The sequence below is a fragment of the Penicillium canescens genome (genome assembly GCF_028828765.1).
Source record: "Penicillium canescens strain IBT 15451 chromosome Unknown utg000005l_segment0_segment0, whole genome shotgun sequence".
Taxonomy (NCBI): domain Eukaryota; kingdom Fungi; phylum Ascomycota; class Eurotiomycetes; order Eurotiales; family Aspergillaceae; genus Penicillium; species Penicillium canescens.
In genome coordinates this window covers 438,412-462,156 of record NW_026703967.1, presented here as the reverse complement: position 1 = coordinate 462,156, position 23,745 = coordinate 438,412, and the positions used below count along the sequence as shown (strand labels likewise).

Genomic DNA, 23,745 nt, shown 5'->3' with positions numbered 1-23,745 from the left:
CAGTGGAGATACCAGACTAGGTTTCCTTATTATGGAGGAGCTTGATCACTACTGTTTTATAAATTCATGTAAGAGCCCTTTTTTCATTAATGATTATGAAGGCTCATACACATTTGAAGGGGTGCCTTCCAGCAGTGGTAAGATTCCACGGACATAACAAAGAAATCAGCCCATATCTGATATTGATAAATGAAGGTCACTTTGGAAATCACTTTGAGTCATCCGAGTCACAGATTAAGAACGCTTTCGTAATAAAAGCAGACAAACCAAGGGTAATGGTGTTGCCATCTACGTGCACGTTCAGATGTTCGCCCGGGTTTCTGCCCTTACTCCTTCTCGACCTGCTTCTTGCCATTGAACTGGTTATCGTCAAGCCACTCCATGTACTCAGGGATGCCCTCCTCGATATCACGGAAAGCCAAGCGCGCGCCCTTACGACGAAGGCTGGAAAGATCGGCACAGGTGTAGCTCTGGTATTTACCCTTCAGGTGTTGAGGGAACTGGATGTTGCGGATGTATCCCTCAGGGCTGCCGAAGTGACGAACAACCTGGGTCGCGACCTCCTGGAATGATCGGGCCTTCCCGGTGCCGACGTTGAAAATTCCATCAACTTCAGGGTGATCATAGAACCAGCAGTTCAAGCGAGCCACATCCTCCACGTAAACAAAATCACGCTTCTGTTGTCCAGCCTCGCATCCAGCGTATTCGCCGAAGAGTTCAACCGCTTTGAATTCCGTGCGCTTACTGTAGAACTGATTGACCACGCTGGCCTTGGTGCTTTTGTATTGCTCGCGGGGTCCGTAGACAGTGAAAAGACGGAGGCCAGCTACCTGCATGTTCTTGACAGGTTGTTTGTTCTTGACGACATACCGGTCGAAGAGTAGGTGGCAGTAGCCTTGGGGAGTCAGAGGCGCCTCCTTTACGTCAGTGTCGCTGAAACTTGGGCTAGATCCATACACATCAGCTGAGGATGCGTAGATGAGCCGGATCTTCAAATCCTGGCACCAGTTGAACACTTCCTTGGCGTAGGTAAAGTGGGCATCCATCACGTCGGCGCCATTTTCCTCGGTAGTCGCGCCTCCGTAGTGGTAAACAACGCGAGCCTGGGTGAGGAACAGCTTGTTGCCTCTGGTAGCTCGGAACTCGGTGGTTTCGAAAATCGAAGTCCTGTTGCGGATGGCAGCACGAAACTCCGATGGTGAGATCAAGTCGGTAATCTGGCAATCGGCCAGGTTTCGGAATTTGGCGCCGTCGATCCCAAGGTCATCCACAACCAGGATGTTGCTGTGGCCACGGTTGTTGAGCTCCTTGATTATGTTGGAGCCAATGAAGCTCGCACCACCAGTAACAACAATGATGGTATTGAGCTGGTCAGTGTCAAGCGCAGAGTCAGAAATGGATGGGCTAGGTTGGAAGGGAAAGAGTTCCACCTGCACGGTTCGAATCCTGAGAGTGGAAAGAGTCCCATAGTGTGAGTCGGACATCTCCATGAGCACGTGTGTGAGGCGAAATCGGGCAACGACGATGGTTGAAGGTCTGGAAGGTGCGACTCACACAATGGCCTCATAAGTTTTACTCCCAACATACGGTACTAATATATGGCTATCTGATATATGGTATAATGCGAGTTTCCGCATGGTAGGTTCCAGTACATATTGCTTTGCGAGTCTGGACAATTCACAGCTATTTCTGAATCTACACATCTCACATATGATGCCAGAATATCACATTGAGTAAGAAGGCGTATTTTTGAAACAGGTAAAGCAATTCTGAGGCGTAGACGGCGCCAAAGAGCGTGGAGCCTTCCTGTCTTGCAACTTTTAAGCTGTATTGTTTGGCTGTTCTGGGGTTCAAAGCACCTCACCTGGGATTAAAAGAGAAAAGATGTACAATACACTGGTATGAGCTCAGCAAAGCTCCCATGCAACACGTTATTTCTGGGGACAAGAAACAATCGCGAGCCAATTTCCACAAACCTAAAGCTACACCAGGATGATGATAGGTGACACAAGAGTCAACACAAAGATCAAAAGTTCAACGCTTCAAAAAAAGGAGAGGAGGAAAAATGAAGACACCCCACCGGGATCTACTGGGGCGATCTCTAGGAATCGAACCCGCTCTCGCTGCAAGGTACGGCATAAAACAGTTAATTGTCTTGTTTTATCACTAGCTTATTCAGCCAGGTGTTAGAAAGTAAGGGTAACTTAACTTGTCGATAAAGATACTTTCTCGATTAGGAACGTGGGTACCTGACCGATCACGTCTTAGAGATCCCCGGTTTTTGCCTCAACTTGGTGCCTTGATACTATGGCTTTGATTCCATAACGTAATTCACATGCGAGCGGCCCACCCAAGCGAGCGGCCCAGCTCAAAACGCCATACTAAATGGGATAAATTACAACTTGATATCTCAACAACGGTGGTGTGTAAGAACTTCGCATTATAGCCTAATGCTTTTTATGTTGATATTTAGCCTATTTAGGGACTTTGGAGAATTTCTTGGACTTAGTGGTTAAGATATTTATATTTCTGGCTCACAGCAACGTAATTTTCGATATCATGATATTGCAGCCTATGAATTTCCTTGAAGCTGATATATAGCATTGAAAAGACTTATTAATGGCTATCGACGAGCAATAAGGTAAATTGAAAACGTGGTTGTTAAGATATCAAGTTGTAATTTATCCCATTTAGTATGGTGTTTTGAGCTGGGCCGCTCGCTTGGGTGGGCCGCTCGCATGTGAATTACGTTACTCTTCATCTTTACTATACTCAACGCTACACGGGTTATAGCTGGTTTTGAAGCATAGGAGGCAATTCCACCACAGAAAGGCTTCTACACAGTAGCTAATATCTTCGGTCTATGTTGCTCTGCATTCAACACTCCCCACCTATGATAAAAGATATGGCGCTGCCTGTAGAACAAAAGCTAGAAGATACTTTGGAGAGGGTTATTCTCATGATCCTCCTAGGCCCTTCACTCTGCCTTATAGTGAATATAGCCGGGCTTCACCCGTCACGTTTCTAGATTGAAAGTTTACCAGCATATCCCTCTGCCCACCCAAACCAAATCTTCTACCTCTGGTCAACTCACCAACCTCCATCCCACCACCAAGATGATTACCCGCAAGAAACCATCAATCATAATCCTAGGAGACCTAATCCTGAACCAAGATCTCCACGGCAAAGCATCCCACCTATCCCCAGATGCCCCAGTCCCTGTCCTCGCACAAACAAAGATAATCTCCACCGTCGGTGGCGCAGCAAACATCGCCAAAAACCTGGCCGCCCTCGAAGCAAAAGTAACACTAATCGGAATAACCGGCCAAGACGCCCAGGGCCAAGAAATTCGCTCAATCCTGCACGACTGTGGCATCTACAATATCGCCCTCGTGTACGATGGACGCCCTACAACATCCAAGACCCGCATCCTCGGTAACGAACAACATATCGTCCGCATCGATCGCGAAGATACGACGTCAATATCGGATGAATGCCAAGATAAAGTGTTAGAGATTGTTCGACGATGTCTGCCAAGTGTCGATACTGTCCTCTTGGCTGACTGCGAGAAAGGATTCTTTAATCCAACATTGCTCGCCCAGATCATAGGGTTGGCCGGCGCGGCGGGGAAACGGGTTCTTGTCGATCCTTCCGGGTGGGACTTTGCTCGGTACAGTGGGGCGAGTGTTCTCCTGCCTAGTCTTGTGGAATTGGGTCGTGCGTTTGGGACTGAGATTGCGATTGATGATGCTGTTCTTGTTGATCGTGCGGCGCGGTGTGTACTTCTCTCGACTGGAGCTGAGGCTGTTGTTCTTTCTTGTGGGGAGAAGGGTGTCTGGGTCTATCAGAGGGGGATGAAGACTATCATTCCGGCGGTTGAGTGTGCCGTTGTCGACGTCAGCGGGGCTGAAGATAGTCTCGTTGCGGCTTTTACGTGGATCCTATCGCGCGGTGATACTATTCTTGACGCGGCTGTGATCGGCAATCTGGCTGGTGCTCTTGCTGCGTCGAAGGATGGGGGTGTCTCTATTACCTCCGCGGAGTTGAAGGTGTATGTTGAGATACCTGAGCCGAAGACCTCTAGCAAGATTGTCAGCCGACTGGAACTGGTGGAAAAGATCGCGCATGCAAAGGCGGCGGGGCGTCGCGTAGTTTTTACTAGTGGATATTTCGATCTCCTCCACTCCGCCATCGACTTACTTCAAGGGGCGAAAGCAATGGGCGATCTTCTGGTTATTGGGCTCAATTCCGACGACCGTCGAGTCGGGGCAGGCGGACCCATCGTTCCTGAGCTGCAACGGGCCAAACTGTTAGCCGCGCTAGGCTGTGTTGATTATGTGGTCCCATTCACCGAGGAAACGCCGTTGGCACTTATCGAGGCCATCCGACCCGACATCCTCGTCCAAGGTGCAAATTAAAACACTGAGCTGATGACGAATTGGTTCCTAACTACTCTGAGATTATCGAACGCCACTGGCTTGTTAAGCCATGGTTGCTGTCAGGGGAGGGGGTGGGAATTCGGAAGATAGGAGATTTGCGATGCACCGGCATATTTCATGCAGTGACCTGTCCAAACGGAGACAATAATTGAAGACTCCTTGCAATGATCCGATCAATATTCAATAGTTCAATAGAGTTGACTACATATGACAGCTGAAATTCCTTCCATGCAATGAAGATCTCCGCCTTATCTTGTTAGTAATAAAAGTCCAGAGATAAGCCAACAGCCCTAGATTGGCTGAAACAATGAGGCTTTGAACAATGTCCTAGTGATCTATTCACTACACTTCACTCTACACACTACACTGCACTATATTCATATGATCTTTGCGCTATTGGACACTTCCCCTTGCCGTTGAGATAAGCCTTCTCTACACCAGTAGGCGTCCGTATACACCACTTCCAACCGAGGTATTAAGGTTAAGCTGACAGAGATAATAACGTCCGGAGCTCCGGTATACACGTCTGCTTATATTGACCGTGTGTCTCCCCGGCGCCATCCCAATGCATATGCCCACACCATGTCTCAACACGCAGAGACCTCAACCTCACTATGGTGGCCCGAAGAGCGCATCAAGTCCACCCTGGACACAAAATACATAGTCAGCCGCCTGCGACAAGAAAATATTCCGCGGTTGTTTGAACTGCCGCGATGGGGTGAGGGGTTGACCAGTGAAACATATATGGAATACATCCTGCTCAAGGCTGGTCGTCTCTTTCTCATTCTGGATGCTATCGGGATTCCCGATCGCATCTTTGCGCTTGTCGATGAGTCGTGTGATGATGATGATCTGCCCATTGCGGAACACAGTGTCGATCTCCTCCGGCTTTGTCCCCATGGGGAAGATATCAACCTCGATACCCGCTTCTTCCATGCGCAATGGCGGTTTTTGGTCCGCGGCATTGGAGAGGGTGACCATGTTGTCTATACTGAGAATGAGGGTGTTCCTGTTGAGGTAGTGCGCTCTCATACTAGCAGTGGACTGCATGGTCGGGATGACACCGTCGACAAGGTCGTCCTCGCCGGTTCGGTCTGTCGAGTCTATATGCGCACTCAAGTGCAGCTCGGCGGCGCACCTCACTTCTTTTCCTCCAACGAGGTCCTTGCTGAGATCCGCAAGCTGAGAAATCTCTCCCACGAACACCTCATCTCAGTCTATGCCTCATACCTCAAAGACGACAGCGTGAGCGTGCTCTTTACCGGCGCCACAGCAGATTGGACCCTGCACAGCTTCCTGACCGACGAGCCTTCAGCCTTCAAACGGCTGCCTAAAGAGCAACGCCGCCAGACCCTGATCACCTGGCCTCACTGTCTCGCCTCAGCAGTCTCCTGGCTTCACGCCCGCGGCCACTCCCACGGCGCAATCCGGCCATCAAACATCTACATTGATGCCAACTACCACATCTCCCTAGGCCAATTCCAAGCTCTAGACTCCCTCCTAAGTCCTCCACATGTCAATGACCTCGAGGCATACAACTACTCCGCACCAGAGCGCTGGGTCCGACCTTCTGCACCAGCAGCGCCCCAGAAGCCACCACCACCCACCCAAACCCTCCTCCAATCTGGCGGACGAACAAAACGCAGAGCAAAACCAGCCCGGCTAGCCCTATCCCCTCTAAACGAAAGCCCACCCTCCTCCGCCGAAAATCCACGCCCAGACTCAGCAACATCAAAGGGAACAGTCATCCGCATAGGACTACCAGGCTCACCATCCCGCTTCTCCTTCGCCTTCTCCTCATCCTCCTCCTCGGCAGGATCATCATCAGCATCATCAGCAGCAACAGACGCAACAGCGAGTCCAAACACAAACCAATCAACCACAAAGAAACTCCGTCCATCTTTCTGGCCCCTCAAATCAAGAGCAAGGACCTTCATCTCCTCCTCCTCAACCTCCTCCTCTTCAGCCTCCTCAACAAACATCTCAATCCCCCCTTCCTCCCCTTCAACAACATCCTTCAGCATATCCCCAACAAATACCCTCCACCCCCGGTCCTCTTCCCTCCGCCACTCCACATCAGCCCAATCCCTCGCCCCATCTTTCCGCCCTCCAACACCCCATTCCACAGCAGCACCCTCAACCTCAAATTCCCTCCCACAAGACTCTCCAGCAGACCTCTTCTCCCTAGCAGCTATAACACTAGACATCCTAACAACCCTCCACAAAAGAACCCTCACATCCTTCTCGACACACCGCGCAGCACGCAACAGATCAGCAGGCCGCGGCGGCGGGATGGCAGATGCATCCTTCCACCTATCTCGCAACGCCGTGCAGGTCCAATCGTGGATTGCGTTGCTGGAGGGCGATGCGTTGAAGAGGTGTCGGCGGGATAGGAAGTCTGATCGGTGTTTCTGGGCGGTTCCGAGGATTCTTATTGTTGTTCGTGCTATGCTTGATGGGGATGCTGGGAGGAGGCCGTCTGCGAAGAGGGTTCGAAGGTGTTTTGGGGGAGCTGTTAAGATTGGGTTTGGGGGGGTTCATTGTGGGAAGAAGGGTGAGAAAGGTGATGGTGGGAAGAAGGAGAAGGAGAATGATGGTGGTGGTGGTGGTGGTGGTTATGGAAGGAATCTGGAGGCTATTGGCGAAGAAGGTGGTTCGGGATCTGGGTTCGGATCTTCTGCTTCTGTTGCTCCTGCTTCTATTGCTCCCTCTATTTTCCCTTCTGAGGCGGCTTCGGACTTTGATTTTGGGTTTGAGGATACGGCTAGTGGCACTGAGAGTGAAGATGAGACTGAGCATGAGCGGGAGAAGGGACCTCAGGTGAAGATTCAAGTTGAAGAAGACAGTGATGGGGATATTCCAGAGGATGAACCTGAGATTCGAGTTGATCGGGTTTCGCCTCAGTTGTATTTGCCGGATTTGGATGTAAATATTACTGGGTTTGAGGGGTTGACGTTTAATCGTTAGGGATTTAGTGATTCATGTTTATGTTTATGTTTATGTTGGGGGATGTACGATTACGTCTTTCGAGGACACCTGCTTGACAGCAATAATAATTCATTTGTGTACACGTGAAAGACAGACCTGGTAACATAACCTGTATGTAGACACCAAAGACGCCAACTGCTTCCATATAACGTTAATGCAGTAGTTCACTGAACTGGTCTATCGGAAAATTCATGTATGCATATCAATACAACTCGCAATGTGGAATCACAGCCAAAGGGCAAGGGCACCAAGCATCCCGGAGAGCACAATAGAACCGGCGAGAAGACGCTCGGTGATGGGGGAGCTGGCGGTCACTACGAAAGCGGCACCCTCCTTGGTCGACGAGGCGGCAGCAGAGGAACCAGTGCCACTGGCGCCGCTGGTTGTGGCGCTGGAATCGGAGCCTTTCTTGTAGGTCTGGCCCAGAGTGGGGAGCGGAGAGCTAGGATCCACATTCCAACCACCAGAGGTCGAGGCAGGGCACTCAATTGACAGGCCGGTGGCCGACTTCTTGTAGTCGGAGAGGGCAACACCAGTCGGGTTCAAAGTGGCCCATTGAGACTTGAGATTAGCAAAGTCAGGTGACACAGGGGTTGGGGTACCCTGGCGAGTGAACCCATCCTCGATCGAGGTGGCAGTGGCGGTAGCAGGCTTGACACTGGGGCCATAGCTGATCAAACCGTAGTTGTTGGCCTCTTCCAGCCACTCGTAGATGATGGATCCGGACCAAGTATCAGCCATCTGGTCCCCAAAGATCGCGGCCTGGTCATCAAAGGTACGAGGCTTGGGGGTGTTGCACCCGGTCTCGGAGAAGAAGATGGGAATGGGGTAGTCAGTCGCGTTCTTCTGCAGCATGTCGTAGCCGGACTGTTGGTAGCTGGAGTCACCACACCACTCATAGGCGTTGAGGGAATAAAAGTCCAACCGCTCAGACGCATTCGTGGAGCAGCCGAGGTAGTTCTGGAGCATAGGTCTCAGATCGGGGATGTCGGCAGCGGAGTAACCCACGGGGATTTCGCGATATCCCTTCTTATCGCGGTACGCCTTGATATCGCGGGCAGCGGCCAGGACGTAAGGAGCAGCGGCGGAACCCTCAGCCGTGGTGAGGACTTCGTTTCCAACAAGGACACCGGCGGTGTTCTCATACTTCTGGAACTCATCGAGCACCGCCTTGAAGCGATCAAACTGGGTTTCATTCCAGTGGGGGAAGTCTGTTCGATCTGTGTGGAGAAAGTGTCCAGATCCACCCAGAGGTAGATACCGGCATCGGCCAGAGCTGTCATGCAACCCTTGTGGTTGGCACTGGGATCGACATGGTACACACGGATAGAATTGGTGCCCAGCTCGGACATGCGGGCGATGTCGCGCTTGCATTGGGCTGTGTCAACAAGCGGGTCCGAGGGGGTCAGCTGATAAGCAATGCCTGTCCGAGTCAGTGATGTTCTCTAGTCCTGTGGAGGTGTGTTACCTTTGATGTAGAACTGAGTGCCGTTCTCATAGAAGAACTTAGACCCGACAGCCGAGATGGTCGGGACGGCGTTGACTGTGGCGGCCTGCAGACCAGCCAACAGGAATGGCACCGAAAGTGCCAAGGAAGACAACATGATTAATTTGTAAGTTAAGTGGTGTGGAGTACTCTGTAGAATTGGATCAAAGTAATTAAAAGAAGAAGAGTCCCCTCTCAAATTATTTCAATTGACCTGAAAGAGAAAACGGCAGGAACAATCAGGACAGGAACGAAAAACAGAAACTTCGGGGTGAACTACGGAAATGAAAGCCACTGCAATTCCTTGATTTGGGCCAAATTACCTGCAGGGTTAGCCTAGCGTGCTTCATTCTTCCCATTCATACCAGAGTAACATGCCAGGGATAACTATATGGATATCAAATGTGAACAGTATTCATTCCATTAGCAATTAGCAATACGCAAAGTAAAACATAAAATTCAATGGAATTATGGATTGATTTGTTGACAAAATCCCCAAGTAGTACGTGGGGGGCCGTTAGCTGGGCCCAGCCCTAACCCCATCATGTGTTGGCACAGCATTGCTTGTATCACCGATAGCTCTGTGTTCGTTAGGTTAAGTGAACTTGCAGTATTTAAGATACCTTCGTACATGTAACTTGTAGCAGACTTTGTATGTTTTTACGTATATTTCTCGCGTACTCACACGTGAACAAAGTTGATCATTCCACACGTTCCGCCCCTGAGCCCGGAATCAACCGAGTTCCACACCACCGACTATAAATAAGATAGATTGAGGCTTGAGACAAAGCTATAAATGCAATGTTGAACAGATAACGTAAATAGCCACATAACCACACCTTGGACCATGCAAGTCAATCTCACACTATCTAAGCAATCACTACCTGTAAAATCACCAGACTACATTCTAAACCCTGTCAATCACTACTCTTCTTGCCCTAGACGAGGGACCCCCTCATACCCACACTTGGCTCTAACGCGGGAAAGATAGTCCATCAAACCTGGCACACGGCTTGCGATCATCGGAGGTTTCTGATTTGTGCTACATGTATCTTTATTCGATTTTTTAACTGGTAAACTGGTTGATATCCTAGTCTTTGTGTTGGGCAGCAGACCCCGGTCGGGCTCGGAATAGGAGTCTGAGACCCCTATCTTTCAATAAAATCAACGCTAGAATAACGCCATCGCTCGTTTTTAAATCTCCCACGAGCCACGTTACCCCACTGGGCGGTCTTCGGTGGTCGCTCTGGGGCTAGAACGGGGTCCCTGCGATAGGGGTACTGGATACATAGAGTATACTTTATACGGGTAGAAGCTGAAACTGAGAGATGAGAGCGGAGGGGCTGTATACAAGTATACTACTAGCATACTGGATAGAGAGCTACAGGAACTACAGTATCAAAATATAAGCTTATGTGTCTGTACTCTGTTACCGTAACATGGAAGAGTTGATATGCAACAGTCCAGACTCTCTCCAATCTCCACCCTCCCCCCATTCCGGGCCATGTCCGCCAATAATCAACGCCATTGGCAAAGTGTTCGTCAGCCAGTGGACCCCAATTGCGATCGACTAAGTGACTACCCTGGACTGTGCCCCCAAAACGGGAGGCAAGGCCTGATCTGCGCTGCTGTGTGGCCATGACGTTTCCGCAAAGGGGGACCTATATTATTCTCTGTTGCCCGCATCCGGCCCCTGGACCCTTCATTTTTTATAGTCTCCATGTACTCTACCACTGGCCTACATGTACATGTATAGCCTCGATCATTGATCACTGATCAGTATACACCATGTCGTCCCCCTTCCAAATCCCCTCTCACGCTCAACTCGAGTTAGAGCGCAACGAAGCCTTCGGCGCAATGCGCGAACAACTCCGCAGACAAGAATGCGGCATGGAACGACCAAGCTTTTGCACCGCCCATCGCCACTCTTGCACAACCACAGAACAAGAAACCTTCCGGCTCCACCGCGATATCATCCACACCCTGCTCGTTCCCCTGTTCCTAATCAACCACCAAGCCGAGCGTGTCGCCGCCCGCACTCTTCCCAACAAAAGGGCCGCCGAACCAGAACGCGCTTTCCGCGGCGAAGCCCGCAGCGCCTTCGCCTGGCTGAACTGCATTCTCACCGAGGAACACGACTGGTATCTCACAGCCCGCTGCCCAGCTTGCATCGTCCTGCACGTTCTTCACTCCGAGCCCACAATCCGCTTCGTGACCGTCGCCTCCCAGCTCGCCGGTGCGCGCTCCGGTTTCCAGTGCTGGCTGACAGCGCTGGAAGCAGCTGTCTGCGAAGATCCCTTCTGGGGCGATGCTTTCTGGCCGGATATTGAAGAGCGCGCTTCGCGTTTGACGGATGGTGTGCAGGAGCTTGTTCGTCAGTGCTACGAGCTCAGTGCGACCCTCGATAACCCGTCTCGGCCTATGCCCTCCATGACGAAAGCTTCTATCCCGGTTTATGGTCGCTCTGCTTCTTGCAATATTGCTCTGAAGCCTTCGAGCTTTGCGCGGAAGCAGGTCCGTCTCACGCGTGAGGAGCAGAAGTATCGTTCTTCGCTTGTTTGGGGTTGCTCGCAGGATTTGCGGCAGCCGTTGGCCGGCTGTACTACTGCTACTCAGTCTCGGCGCCGGTCGCTGACTTCTTGAGGAGGTACAGTGGGCCATGGTGGTATATTTGCCATCATATGCATTTTTATCTATTTGTAGCCACCGCTGGTGGACTATACACACTTCCCGACCGAGTCTGTTTCAAGCAGGCAGCGGTGGACTATCCACAAACTTCCCGATCGAGCCTGCTTTGAACAGGCCAGTCTCGATCCCAATCGACGGCCCAGGTTCTAAATCACTTCGGGAATCACCGGGAACCATGCCCCGAGACAGGGTCGTCCACGCGACCGAGACTAAATCTCACCACGCAAGGGTCTCGGGATCTGGAAAATAGCCGTTTAAGTACCGTGATGCAACGGATTCCAGATCCAGATCCAGATCCATGGACAGTCTTCTCCAGTCTTCTCCAGTCTTCTTCAGTCTTCTCGAAGGCTCCAACGCGCCGATTCGGCCGAGGAATCCGGATTTCCTACGGGGCCGATTCCAAGAATTATCCATATACACGTATATATTTAATCTTAATACAATCTACGGTTCACATTGATACGAAAGGGATTCATTTCCATGTAGCAACTATATCCGTACGCGTGTACACAGTGTACAGTCAATGCACAATTAACGGGAAGTGTTTCAACTCGCTAAGGTGGCGAGTCACTCAATCTGAGACCGGTGGAGTATTCCGGAGATGGAAACTGGGATCAGAACCAGATCTGGGCGCACGGTGGAAATTAACGTCTAAAATTGAGTCCAGTCTGCCCAATATTAACTTATAGCCCAGTGTAATCAAGAGTCAAAATGTACAGTCCACTGTGTCAGATTTTCGAGGGTCTACTCCGTACAATATGAGGGGTGGATGGGGACGATGCGAACTTCATGCGAACTGGGAAGCCAAGAATAGAAGAGTGTGGAGAGAAACAAGAGTTATGGGCAGCAATCAGACTGTACGACGACAGATTACAGAGTATGCCCAACCCCTCTCAGTGGCGGAAATGGAAATTGTACCAAGTACCTCATTCACAGTATACTCCCCACTCGATCGGGTAGTACAGATACATGTGTAGGGGGAGAAGGAGAAGTCAGATGAGTAGGTAATATGTGGCAGTCTGGTTCAGGTAATGAGTTCATTTATGTGGGAGACTTTTGACACTCAACTCGATGCAGAACCGAGAATGATCGCCGCCCCGTGGAGCTAACGAAGCCATCGGTCGCTCTAGACTACACATTTTTAGCACTCTCGGGCCTCATAACATCCTGAACCAGTAATTCTAGGAAGAAAGAAGGCGAGTAATTCTGACAGTTAATCTAATAAAACTACCCTAACCATACTCTCTACGATGTCCCCCATACACCTACACTGTGTGATTTGAGTGTCTGCCGAAAACCGATGACTCCATGACTGAATGTTCTAGACCACCGAGTCTAGCCCAACCCTTGGCCCAGCTAGTCACTGGTACTTGCCTTTATACCCGATCGCCCATATAATCCTAAGTACCCGATACTCTGGGCCCGTCAATTTCCAGGCCTTCTTCTTTCCTTGTCATCCCTTCTTCTCCCTCTTCTCTCCATTTCTTTCTCTTCTTCACCGTCACCTTCACCTTGACCTCATCTACCTCCTCTCCTACTCCGGCCTCTGTTCCATGCCGACCGCCATCTCCCTCCCCATCGAAGACTGGATGAATTCTGAACCCTGCAATGGACACTGGCCTGTCACCCTAACCGATCATCTGGCCATGTCTGTACCGCCAACTGTGAAAGTCGACACACGAGCACATCTCCAATCCAACGCTTCCGATACACAAGAAACAGTCAGCACCGCGAGCCCCTCCAAGGTCCGCCGACGTGCCTCCCAAGGGTCCCTCCGGACGAGACCTTCCCCAGTGTCCCGTTTCCTCTCCAAGAGCAGCGTGGCCGTCAACTTCCCCTCCTGGGAACACCGCGGTGCCTCTGGCTCTCGGGAATCCCGCCCCCGGTCGGCTGATTCACGCCTCCGTCTGTCTACCACTGTGTCTCGCGGGCCGAGACCCTTGACTGCCCACTCTCCGGCCTGGAACTCTCCTCCCGCGTACCAGTCGGAATACCCCTCCACATTGCCTCCCACCCCGCCAGAAGACGATATCCACGTTGCGTGGAACCCCAAGTCCGACATGTTGTTGTACAATGCGCACCCGCACCAACACCCGGCCTCCTTGAAGATGATGGATGATGGGCCGGGTGTGGATAACTCCTCCACCAATGGTGCTTCAGATACACTGAGTAGCCCGTCAGATGGGGTCTCCCATGGCTCCTCCAGCTCTGGGGGTAGCCCCGGGCCTCACGATGACATGGACTGTCAGCAGGACATTGGCTCATGGCTGGATCATGGCATCAACTTGACGGGTACGTCTGCAGTTAGCCGGACTTGGAATCATCACTAACATTTCGCAGCATCCTCACTTGGTCTTGCCAATCCTCGAGGCGAGGCCGTTAAGATCGTCTCTCAAACTCTTCCTTATCCCCGCACATCCGATCAGTCCGTGTCACTACCGAAGACCGATGGTGTCTTCTGCTCCATGGTCCAGGCCGTTCACAACCACCTCCAGCCTGGCCAATCACCGTATATCAATGTCACCCACGCAGTCCCAGAGCAGTTCAGTCTGTCGAACTTGCCTCACTCTCCTCCTAGTACTCCTCGCTCTCCTACTGCCGCTGAAGAATACTTCAATGCCACCGTATTCTCCAGCGCAGCAGTCGTTGGTGCATACCACGATTATCGTGGGCCCCTCCAACGGCATATGTCTCACGCTCCCATGCCCATCGTGCCTCCTCACAGTGTCCACATCTCAGTTCTCGAGCGCTATCTCCCTCCTCCCTCTGCGCAAGAGTACCGTGATTTATTCTGCCCCACCCGTCCATCCTTCCTTGTCGACCGAATGAGTGAGCTTTCACCAAACGGTGGCTCCCTCCTCTTCGTGTACCCAACCAAGAAGGGTGCGTCGACCTTCAAGTCCCAATACCTGGGACCCATCCTCGATCCCCTGCTCCGTCAGCTCGTGGTGGTGAACGAGCTGTCAGCGGATGTGGGTCGCTACCTCGGCAAGCTCAACACCGTCTCCCAGATGGACGACTTTGCCACCATGAAAGCAAACATCGTGGCTCTCTGCGAGTCCTTGAGCTCGCCCTCTTCCAAATTCCACGTCGCAGATGCAGGTCGCGGAAGCACCCACCTCGACCGCAATCTCTGGTCCGAGTGGTTCATCCACCAGGAAAAGGCCCGCATGAAGGAGGTCCTGAACTTGTACTGGCAGAACGGCCGACGCCACCCGCACAAATCCATGAGCTCCGGCGGCATGTCAGGCAAAGAAGTCACATCCGCCATGCTGCTCAGCGAGATCTTCGATGGCATCCGCAAACGGCGCTATTGCGAAGACAACGAGCCTCGCGATGGAGTCGAGCTCGGCGTCTTCGTGATCCGCCGCACGAGCTAGACAGCCCTGCTCTCCGCGCCCCTCCCCCCCTCTTCTCGACACCACATACCTCCTTCCACTTCCATTCTCCACCACCTCATTCCACCATAGCATATTTTAACACATCAGCTTCAGCTCAAAAGACATGGGACAAAGGCGTCCCCGGTGTTGGTTTGGGCTTTGAATTTTTCTCTCTCAGGTGGATATCTTGGAAAGATCCCACTGCATGACCCCAGGCCCCTTTATTGAGCCTCCTCTTCGGAACGAACTATGAATACCCCGGTTGTGTTTGGCGATTCGGGTTTTATGACTTCTTTTTTTTTTTTTTTTTTTCTGTCTTGATGATGGAGATATAAATAGACACGATTTAGTGGCAATAAATCAGCTTATATAGCACACTTCTCTGTACATGCGTAGAGTCAAATGGAATTTAGGAATTAATAGGAAATAAAAGGGGTTCGCTGGTTTGATTAGGGGGTTATACGCTCTGCTTATCTGGTGGACTGTGCTGCTGTTTCGGGGTTTCGTTGTTGGGTTGCGTTGGGCTTCACCGGTTATTGGGTTTGTTTGTCTTTGGACTGGTTTATGTGTGCTCATGTAGAATAGCTCGTTGATATGCGTGAGGTAAGATGATGTTGTGTTATCCTTGTACAATAGCTTTGCCTATGATATAACGTTATCGAATATAACGTTACTGTACATAGGGCTTGAGCATAGAGTAAGGAAGGGTAATCCAATTCCATTCTATTCTATTCTAACTCCCCTTCCAAGGTTTCAGACAACACAATTTACATAAAGAGCTGAATAAAACAGGGGAAAATGGAAATAAAAAGCATTTTGAAATAGCCATACTATACAACTGATTCATCTCTTCCCGTCATCAAAGCCAATACTCCCTACTGAGCCCTCCGAACCCGCATCCTTATGCCATCAATCGGTTTAGCCGTATCTTGCAATACTACTCAAACCATTCATATTAACCAAACTCCACAACCTAATAAACTAACATATAGAAAGAGAAAGGAAGAAAAGCTCACATTATAAACCCCCTCCGTAACAACATACCGCCCATCAACACCCAAAACCGGACATTGATCCCTATCAAGTATAGTCGCACCCAATCTAACCTTCTCCCATGTATACCGCCGCACAACACAGCAAGAACAATCCGAGCTTCGATATTGGCTAGTACCTGTCCGGTGCAATTCCGTGAACCGCGCTCGAAGGGGTGGAATGCGCTCGCTGGAATTGAAGTGTTGGTATCCGTTTCTGGTTCCTTTTCCGGGTGTGATAAATTGTATGACCACTCCAGAACGGTTCTTAAACTCATCCCTCAAAATACCGTATACACCCTCATCCCGCTGGGTTATACTCTCAGAGTTATACACTACGACGCTATCGAGGAGCACATCCCTACCCCCGTTAGGTGTTGGGATGGTAAATCCACTCCCGGGGGAATATACCGCGCTGTTCCCGAGGGCGGGTAGAGATGGAGAGTTTCTTTGATGATGACGGCAGTGTAGGAAATTTGTGGGAGGAGGCTTGCTCCGTGTTTGAGGAGTATTTCTTTTGTTGTGGTTAGTGAGATGTCACTTCCTAGGAGGGTGTTTAGCTAGGGCGTGTGGTGATCGGCTTAGCTCGTAGATTGCCAATTGGAGGAGTATACTTGCTAGCTGGGTAATTTATCAGCAGAATGCAATCCTAATGATTGTGGGGACAGTAAACTGCTTGATTTTTTCCCCCGGGGGGGGAAGGTTGGGTCAGTGTAGGCTTTCACCTGGGCATGCCCTTCCCGGTTCAATACCTATATACGTGCATCAATTTTCAATGCCTTGACAGTCTTACCAACAGTATATTTATTGGTGTAATTGTACATGCTAGTTGTTCATTGCTGCCAGAAATCAACGCTGGGTGAACAATCCACCTTGCCTATTCCGGAGAATATATTCATGTCACCACCATTAGTGGTCATGTGTTTGATTGTCAAAACAATAGAATTATGAGTATGTCTTACTTGCATATCTTCAATAGAATAAGATTCTATTCATATTACTCAGCTCTTTTCAATAAAAATCCCCCTATTGTAGTCTCTCCCACCTGACCGATCTCATCTACTTCGGACCGGCGAAACCTTTTCCCGGTCATACTTCTCCGACGACCCACCCCTCAAGCATCTCTCACCAACACTGATGCAATCTAACACATACCCTTGACCACTCTCACCAGATACAATGTCCTATCCAAACGCGGCACCCACCAGCCCGGGTGGCGGGGCCAGCGGCGCCCCCTCGAAACGCGACAAACGTCGCACTGCGCTCCAGGAGCGCCTCCAGGAACTCACCGCGCAGTTTAGCCATAACCGCGACATCCAGTTCCGCCAGCAGTTGCACGCTTTGCAGTGCGATATGACTCTTATCAATAACGCCGACCCCTATGGTCCTGGTCCTCTGCTTGACACCGCTGATTCCATTGCGGCGCTTATCGAGGAAACTGTCGGTGGTGGCAGCAAGTTTGCTAAGGAGATGGCTGGACTTGCTGGATCTTGGTACTCCCGCTTTGTCCAGCAGGTTAATCAGGTTAAGGAGACGAGAGATGCGAATTTGACCGCTACTATGGTGAGTTAATTGTTGGTTATCTTGGTGACTTTTTGCTAATCGGACTTTTTCCTATTCTGCAGAACGGTTACAACGATATGCTTGAGCGACAGCAGCGCGAACACGATTTCCGGGTTTACTTTGCAAAGGAGGAGTTCAATCAGCTTTCTACTACGCTCCGGGAGCGATTGGTTCAGAACATCTCTGGCAAGCGTGCCCGTCTCATGCGCGAGAAGGAGCAGCTCGATATCGCGGATACCAATGCTTTGCTGCTTCACCCCAATCAGTTTAGCATTACCAACCCCGCTAGCCCCGGTGGCATCCACAGCAACCGCAAGACTCGTCACACTCGTCACCGCGTTGACCTCGACGAATTGGGCAACGGTGTTATCTCGGAGTTGAACAAGCGCAAGCGCAAGGCACCCGAGGAGGAAGCTGGATCTCCCGCACGGGATACGGGCGATGCTACTCCCGCGAAGCGCGCAAAGGCCGAGATTACAAAGGAACAGTTGGCACCAACATACTCAATTCACTCCCTGTTCACCGACAAGGAACTTAGCGCGCATGCAAACCAGGCCCACGTTGCTGCAGTTCACTTTTTCTCAACCTCAAAGCGTCCCGACCACGGGTCTGGCGCTGTGACCAACGGCAACAACACCGACGCCGAGGACACCCCCGAAGGCACCGGCAATGAAGACAACGGCACCCCAAGTGCAGCAGACATGATGCGTACCGCAAGCCACAACTACCACGCCACCCGTTCGACCCGCACAACTGCCGCTCACAGCGCTCTAAGTGCCCTGGCCGATCTAGCCGATAAGCCTGCAACCCGCCCCAACCTCCCCTACCACGTCCTCTCCAACTACCACGCCCGACCAAACGGCAACGCCCCACCCCTAACCTCCCTCATGAACGAAGAAGTCGACGACGACTGCGCTCGGATGAGCCGCCTCAGCAACAAGCCCCTTTCCTGGATCGACCACTCCCTCGTCGAGCTTGTCGCAGCCCCTCTGCCTTCCTCTGATCTCATCGACGGCCATGTCCCCGACCCCAATACCTTCTCACAACTTCACCCTGACTTCTCACCTGCCATGGCTGTTGATTGGACTCCCGCGGCTCACAACCCTGCCCCCGAGATGTTCCCGCCAACCGCTATGGAGCGTGAGCGTAGTCGCAAGCGCACTCGGAACCACTAGAGATTGCATTGAAAGTTCGATAAGGTGTGTGTTAGATAAGATGAGATAATATGGGATGGGCTGGTTAGGATGGATGGGCTGGTTTGGTGTTTTTACAGGAGTCATGGGTTTCGGTTCTACCCACGGCGTACTTTTTTCATGGCTATCATTGCCATCGATTTGAACATATTAGCGCCTTGTGTTACTTTGAAGTGAATGCGTTTGAAATATATTCTTTATTTGTTTATGCTCTATCAGCAATTAACATGGCAACCTGCTAGAACCATTAGACGTAGATTCAAGTCCGAGGATACGAGTCATAGAGCAAGCTTCTCAACGGCACTAGCCTCCTTTAACAGGATCATAAATATGTATATAGTGCCATAAAGTATTGTTCGGTCTCTATATGAGACCCTCGAAGCGAGCATGCCGTTTCATGCATTGTTTTCGCCTGACTAGACCTCTCTGTTTTCACCTCTTCCTTCACCTCTTCTTTCACCTTTTCTTTGCCTATTTTCGAGTGCCTCGGGTTAATCACCTAGATTATATAAAGGGGCATGTATCGCTTATCCATCATTGGCTTGGCCGATCCGAAAAGTTTTGTGGCTTCACCATTCTCAAGACGCCATGCTTGCAGCCCAAAACGCCAAGCTTGGATCTCAAGACATGAAGTTTGAAATGCAGAACGCAGAAGTCGACTCAAGTGTGTTTGCTGAGGATCATCCGAGGGGCAGTGTTGAGCGACTGCGCGGCGCTCACCAATGACAATCGAAACGAGCGCAATGCACTAGTACATGGCGGGCGAATCCGCCAAGATATCATCAGGATCAGCGAGGAGAAAAGCCTCAACGTTGCCGCACGCTGGGAAGAAGCGTTTCTGGTTCACTACAATATCCCAGACGCCACATGTGTTGACAAACTTGGTCGCCTACTTGACACCCCAGATGAGATTGTTAACTTCATTAATGAACGCGCCGACATATCCGTTCCTCTATTCAGATGGCAGAGCTTTTCACCTCAACGGAATATGCTCCTCGAAGCACATGACAGGTTCATCGGAGCAAGGATCGTCGACCCGACCATAGAACTGGACCTAGACTCGGTTGATCATGTTAGAAACCTCGTTACCATATTCACTAAGAAGGAATAGGACAAGGATGAGGAGAGCTCTGCTGGCCCTTTTTCATTTGTATCACACTGTATAATAATTTTATCACACGGAACGTTGCTAAGGTGCTTCTCTTTCTGTTCAACTAGTCTACTACAAGGGATACCCTACCTAGTCATGCATGTGTCATGGCCTCTTTAAGTTATAGCATTCAACGGTGTACCTTGACTGGGGACTTCGGGTTCAAAGCCATTACCTCAGAACCCTCTTGGTCCATTCCCATCCAGAGTATCGAGTCATGCAACAATTTCACCGTCCAGATGTCCGCTTTACCTTCAAGTTTCTCTCTCTTAACTTTCTCAGTCTAGCGTATTTCAGAAGAAAACCATTTGTTCCGTGATCTTCAGTTAATTAATCACTGTCAAGTTAAATAGTTGTTTGGATAGCTTTTATCAGTCCAAATACGACGCAGATGGTCTTCAAAATCTAATCACTATTTAACGTTACGATTGGAGTAAATACTTGAAACAGTTTTGGGGGATCAGCATGTCATCATTCCAGGCAGCTATTCGGCGAAAACCACGAGATAACATCGGCATTAGACTGCTCCCAGCACCGTATCGTCCCCTCATCCGGTGACTTATGACCCGCTTCAAAGACAACTTAAGACAATCCAGCAAGTCCGAGCTGTGGGTCCAGGTACTTGATCCTTGCGGAGCCGCACAGCCACATCGAGGTTAATAACAGCGGAACAACGGACCGTGCCACTAACTCCGCTTTGTAAGCGGGATTGGCAATTATACCATCCCGCCATTTGGTTCATCCTGTGGCATCACTTAGTTTTTTAAATAGTTTGGCGGATCGTCGCAAATGGTATCCATGTTGGGTTGCAATACCAGTTCAATGGGGTCACAGGAAGTTATAGAATGTTCTTCGCGGTCTGAGGGAGATGATTTATTGGACAAGTAGGGCGCTCAGTGCTTGGCGACCAACGCTAGCTGGTTTACAATGGGTCACGAATCCTGAAAATGCGCTTTTCTCGCAATATATAAATCCGGTGACCGGGCCAGGGGGAGCTATATAACATACAGCCTTCCCTCAACTCATCACATCAAGTCATTCATCATGGCATCTTTCACGGTTATCATCATCGGCGGCAGTGTAGCGGGGTTGACCCTAGCCAATATTCTCGAGAGATATGACATTGAATACATACTCCTCGAGAAATACAAGGAGATTGCCCCCCAGCTCGGAGCTAGCATTGGGATTTTACCTTATGGCTCTCAAGTCCTAGACCAACTTGGCCTCGAGGGACAGATCTCGTCCTTGTGCGAACGAGTTGAGAGAATGCAAACATTTGGCCCAGCTGGAGAGTGTCTCGGTACTGAGGATACATTCGGTCAGCTATTAGCTGACCTGTAAGTTACCACTTCTAATACATCGGGTAATATGTGCCGCTAACCCAAACGAAGGACGGGATACAAATTCAGTTTCCTGGATCGCCGTGAACTTATCCAAGCACTTTATGGCAATCTCCAAGATAAATCGAAAGTCCTAGTGTCAAAGGAAATTTTCAAAATTGAAGAGCTCGACGACAAAGTGCAAATCATTACCAAAGGTGGTGCAACCTTTACGGGAGACCTTCTTGTTGGCGCCGATGGCGTTCACAGCCGGACTAGAGCCGAGATGTGGTCAATTGCTGAGGCAGAGGGTCCTGATTATGGAACCAAACGATTGGCTAACTGTATGTTCTCACTTTGTCTTGAAACCCACTCTTTACATGAACTTACGCATTTTAGCAATTACTTGTGCGTACCGATGTATGTTCGGCATCGCCGATTGCCCGGAAGGCATTCCCAAAGAGACAGGGTTCAAATCCTACCACAAGAACCGCTCGTACTTGTGCCAGTCAGGCCGCGAAGGCAAATTTTACTTTTTTGCATTCATAAAGAACAAACACAAAACTGTCAACCAGTCCATCCCCCGATATACCGCAGAGGATGAACAAGCTGTGGTGGATGACTATGGGGCGGATATTTTGCGTCCAGGAGTCACGTTCGGCGATATATATAAACGGCGTCGGCAAGCAGTTCTTGTTCCACTGCAAGAATACGTGTTGGAGAAATGCTTTTACAAGAGAGCAGTTTTGATCGGTGATGCCTTTCACAAAGTATGCCCTTTATCTCTTAATGAATGTAATCTCCCAAACTAAACTCCATCACAGTTCAACCCTCTCACGGGGCAAGGTGGGAATTCCGCGATCGAGGATGCAGCTTTGCTGGGAGATATATTGAAAGAGGCGGTACAGAACGACATTCGTCCAAACAACTCCGCAATCCTAGCAGGCCTCGCCAAATTCCAGCAACAACGTCGACCCAGAACCAATTTGCTGCGACAAGGAGCGAGTTCATTACAAGCGCTTGAAGCCCTGGAAAATCCTTTACTAGAATTCATGGCTCTCAAGGTCATAGGTAAAATGTCCATCGATAAGCTGGCTCCAAAATTCGCTGAGATATACTCGCCTGGTCATGTCTTAAAGTATCTTCCTGGGCCATCCCTTGGAGGTATTGTTGCCCGCGACAAGGATATAAGCGCAAAGCCGAGCCAGCGATCACTGCATGCAACTGTCCTTTGGGGTACTATCATGGCTTTTATTCTATCTCTACGGGTACTCATAGCTGCATACACAAGCCCCGGGGATGAATTGGGAGCCATCGGCGACAGACTCCAGATTTACAATTTTATATCTACGGTCGCTGTGAATGCGTTGTGGACGGTGGAGTCATACCGGCCTGGCTCCTTCTTCGGGCCCATGTATAGGTGAGGACATGCACCTGCAAGAACTGCAAGCCGTATCATGTGCTAACAAGAACAGTGCGCTCCTCTATACTCTCGCCTCCACCGTTGTAGGATGGGACATTGTTCTGCCAACCTACTTCATCTTGTACATCTACGAAAGCCGCTCTCAGTCATTTTATTATCCTAACCCCAGAGCCATTGACATCAGAGCAGCTGAAGTCCTTCCCACAAGCCTCTTGATCGCCTACATTCCATCAATGCTATCGGCTCTGGTTACATCTGCCGAAAACTTGGCTTTTACTCGCCGGTTGCTCCCTGCGAGCCATTTCGCCCTTCCTATCCTGGTATACCTGGGAAAGAAGCTATCAAACCAAGACCCGCCCAAATCCAACGTCCCGGATTCCATATATGGTAAACGAGATATACCTTATCTTCTCCGAACTTACAACATACTTACCCTCGCCTGCGCAACAATTCATCTTCTTAACGTGAGCCAAATGGTGCTCCAATTTTGGACAAAGGGCTTAGCCGCAAATTTCGTTTTTTCACGCGACCTCGTGCAGTTCATGGTACTTTCCATTGCCATCATAGTCTGGTGTTTCTTCACAACCTGGGACTTACACCGCACACACATTACCCAGACTTCTTTCTCTTCTGATATTGTTTATTGTTGTGTGGCAGTTCTATTCATCGGACCGACTGCTACCATGTTGAGTACATGGAAGGCGCGCGAGGTTGCACTGGAAAGCTCAAGAAGGCGGCGATGATTTAAATCTTTGCCATACCGTGAGGGTTTCTCAAGATAGCCTTCAGCCAGTTCTGAACGAAATGCATGTTATTGTATAGTTAGATTTCGAAAACCATTTTCCTCAAAAACACTTGCGGTTTGTTTCTCCGTCCATACCCAAACACCACTAGTCCGTGTTAAGGTTAGTGGTAAACTAACCTTGTTTTTGAGCCAAACATCATTGATGCCAAGTCAAAATGTGAGCTAGTGTGGCCTCGGGTACGGGCCGAGAAACAAAATTGCAAATGTCTGAATGGAAGCCGTTTTCGAAATCTACTGTATAATTGCTATTGTTGCATATCTTATATGAGCCAGGGTTGAA

The 23,745-nt window shown here is 50.1% G+C and overlaps 9 protein-coding genes across 9 annotated transcripts; 7 read left to right on the top strand and 2 right to left on the bottom strand.

Annotated features, from left to right (window-relative positions):
• Positions 1–326: 326 nt before the first annotated feature.
• Positions 327–1,484, bottom strand: N7446_007806 (uncharacterized protein; the record flags this gene model as incomplete). The annotated part of the gene is made up of 1 exon (XM_058516551.1): positions 327–1,484. One exon carries the CDS (start codon positions 1,482–1,484, stop codon positions 327–329), a length of 1,158 nt encoding a protein of 385 aa, XP_058370197.1.
• A 1,632-nt stretch (positions 1,485–3,116) lies between these two features.
• N7446_007805 (uncharacterized protein) lies at positions 3,117–4,418 on the top strand (the record flags this gene model as incomplete). Its single annotated transcript, XM_058516550.1, has 1 exon — positions 3,117–4,418. One exon carries the CDS (start codon positions 3,117–3,119, stop codon positions 4,416–4,418), a length of 1,302 nt encoding a protein of 433 aa, XP_058370196.1.
• Positions 4,419–5,021: 603 nt separating this feature from the next.
• Positions 5,022–7,406, top strand: N7446_007804 (protein kinase domain-containing protein; the record flags this gene model as incomplete). The annotated part of the gene is made up of 1 exon (XM_058516549.1): positions 5,022–7,406. The coding sequence occupies one exon, from the start codon at positions 5,022–5,024 to the stop codon at positions 7,404–7,406; it is 2,385 nt and encodes a 794-aa protein (XP_058370195.1).
• A 246-nt stretch (positions 7,407–7,652) lies between these two features.
• Positions 7,653–9,031, bottom strand: gel6 (putative 1,3-beta-glucanosyltransferase; the record flags this gene model as incomplete). Its single annotated transcript, XM_058516548.1, has 3 exons — positions 7,653–8,638; positions 8,689–8,850; positions 8,896–9,031. The coding sequence occupies 3 exons, from the start codon at positions 9,029–9,031 to the stop codon at positions 7,653–7,655; spliced, it is 1,284 nt and encodes a 427-aa protein (XP_058370194.1).
• A 1,670-nt stretch (positions 9,032–10,701) lies between these two features.
• N7446_007802 (uncharacterized protein) lies at positions 10,702–11,556 on the top strand (the record flags this gene model as incomplete). The annotated part of the gene is made up of 1 exon (XM_058516547.1): positions 10,702–11,556. One exon carries the CDS (start codon positions 10,702–10,704, stop codon positions 11,554–11,556), a length of 855 nt encoding a protein of 284 aa, XP_058370193.1.
• A 1,598-nt stretch (positions 11,557–13,154) lies between these two features.
• On the top strand, positions 13,155–14,981 carry N7446_007801 (uncharacterized protein; the record flags this gene model as incomplete). The annotated part of the gene is made up of 2 exons (XM_058516546.1): positions 13,155–13,893; positions 13,942–14,981. The coding sequence occupies 2 exons, from the start codon at positions 13,155–13,157 to the stop codon at positions 14,979–14,981; spliced, it is 1,779 nt and encodes a 592-aa protein (XP_058370192.1).
• Positions 14,982–17,191: 2,210 nt separating this feature from the next.
• Positions 17,192–18,750, top strand: N7446_007800 (Sds3 domain-containing protein; the record flags this gene model as incomplete). Its single annotated transcript, XM_058516545.1, has 2 exons — positions 17,192–17,575; positions 17,638–18,750. 2 exons carry the CDS (start codon positions 17,192–17,194, stop codon positions 18,748–18,750), a joined length of 1,497 nt encoding a protein of 498 aa, XP_058370191.1.
• A 606-nt stretch (positions 18,751–19,356) lies between these two features.
• Positions 19,357–19,879, top strand: N7446_007799 (uncharacterized protein; the record flags this gene model as incomplete). Its single annotated transcript, XM_058516544.1, has 2 exons — positions 19,357–19,432; positions 19,521–19,879. The coding sequence occupies 2 exons, from the start codon at positions 19,357–19,359 to the stop codon at positions 19,877–19,879; spliced, it is 435 nt and encodes a 144-aa protein (XP_058370190.1).
• Positions 19,880–20,962: 1,083 nt separating this feature from the next.
• Positions 20,963–23,403, top strand: N7446_007798 (FAD-dependent oxidoreductase; the record flags this gene model as incomplete). Its single annotated transcript, XM_058516543.1, has 5 exons — positions 20,963–21,255; positions 21,310–21,581; positions 21,637–22,007; positions 22,062–22,657; positions 22,713–23,403. The coding sequence occupies 5 exons, from the start codon at positions 20,963–20,965 to the stop codon at positions 23,401–23,403; spliced, it is 2,223 nt and encodes a 740-aa protein (XP_058370189.1).
• Positions 23,404–23,745: the final 342 nt, after the last annotated feature.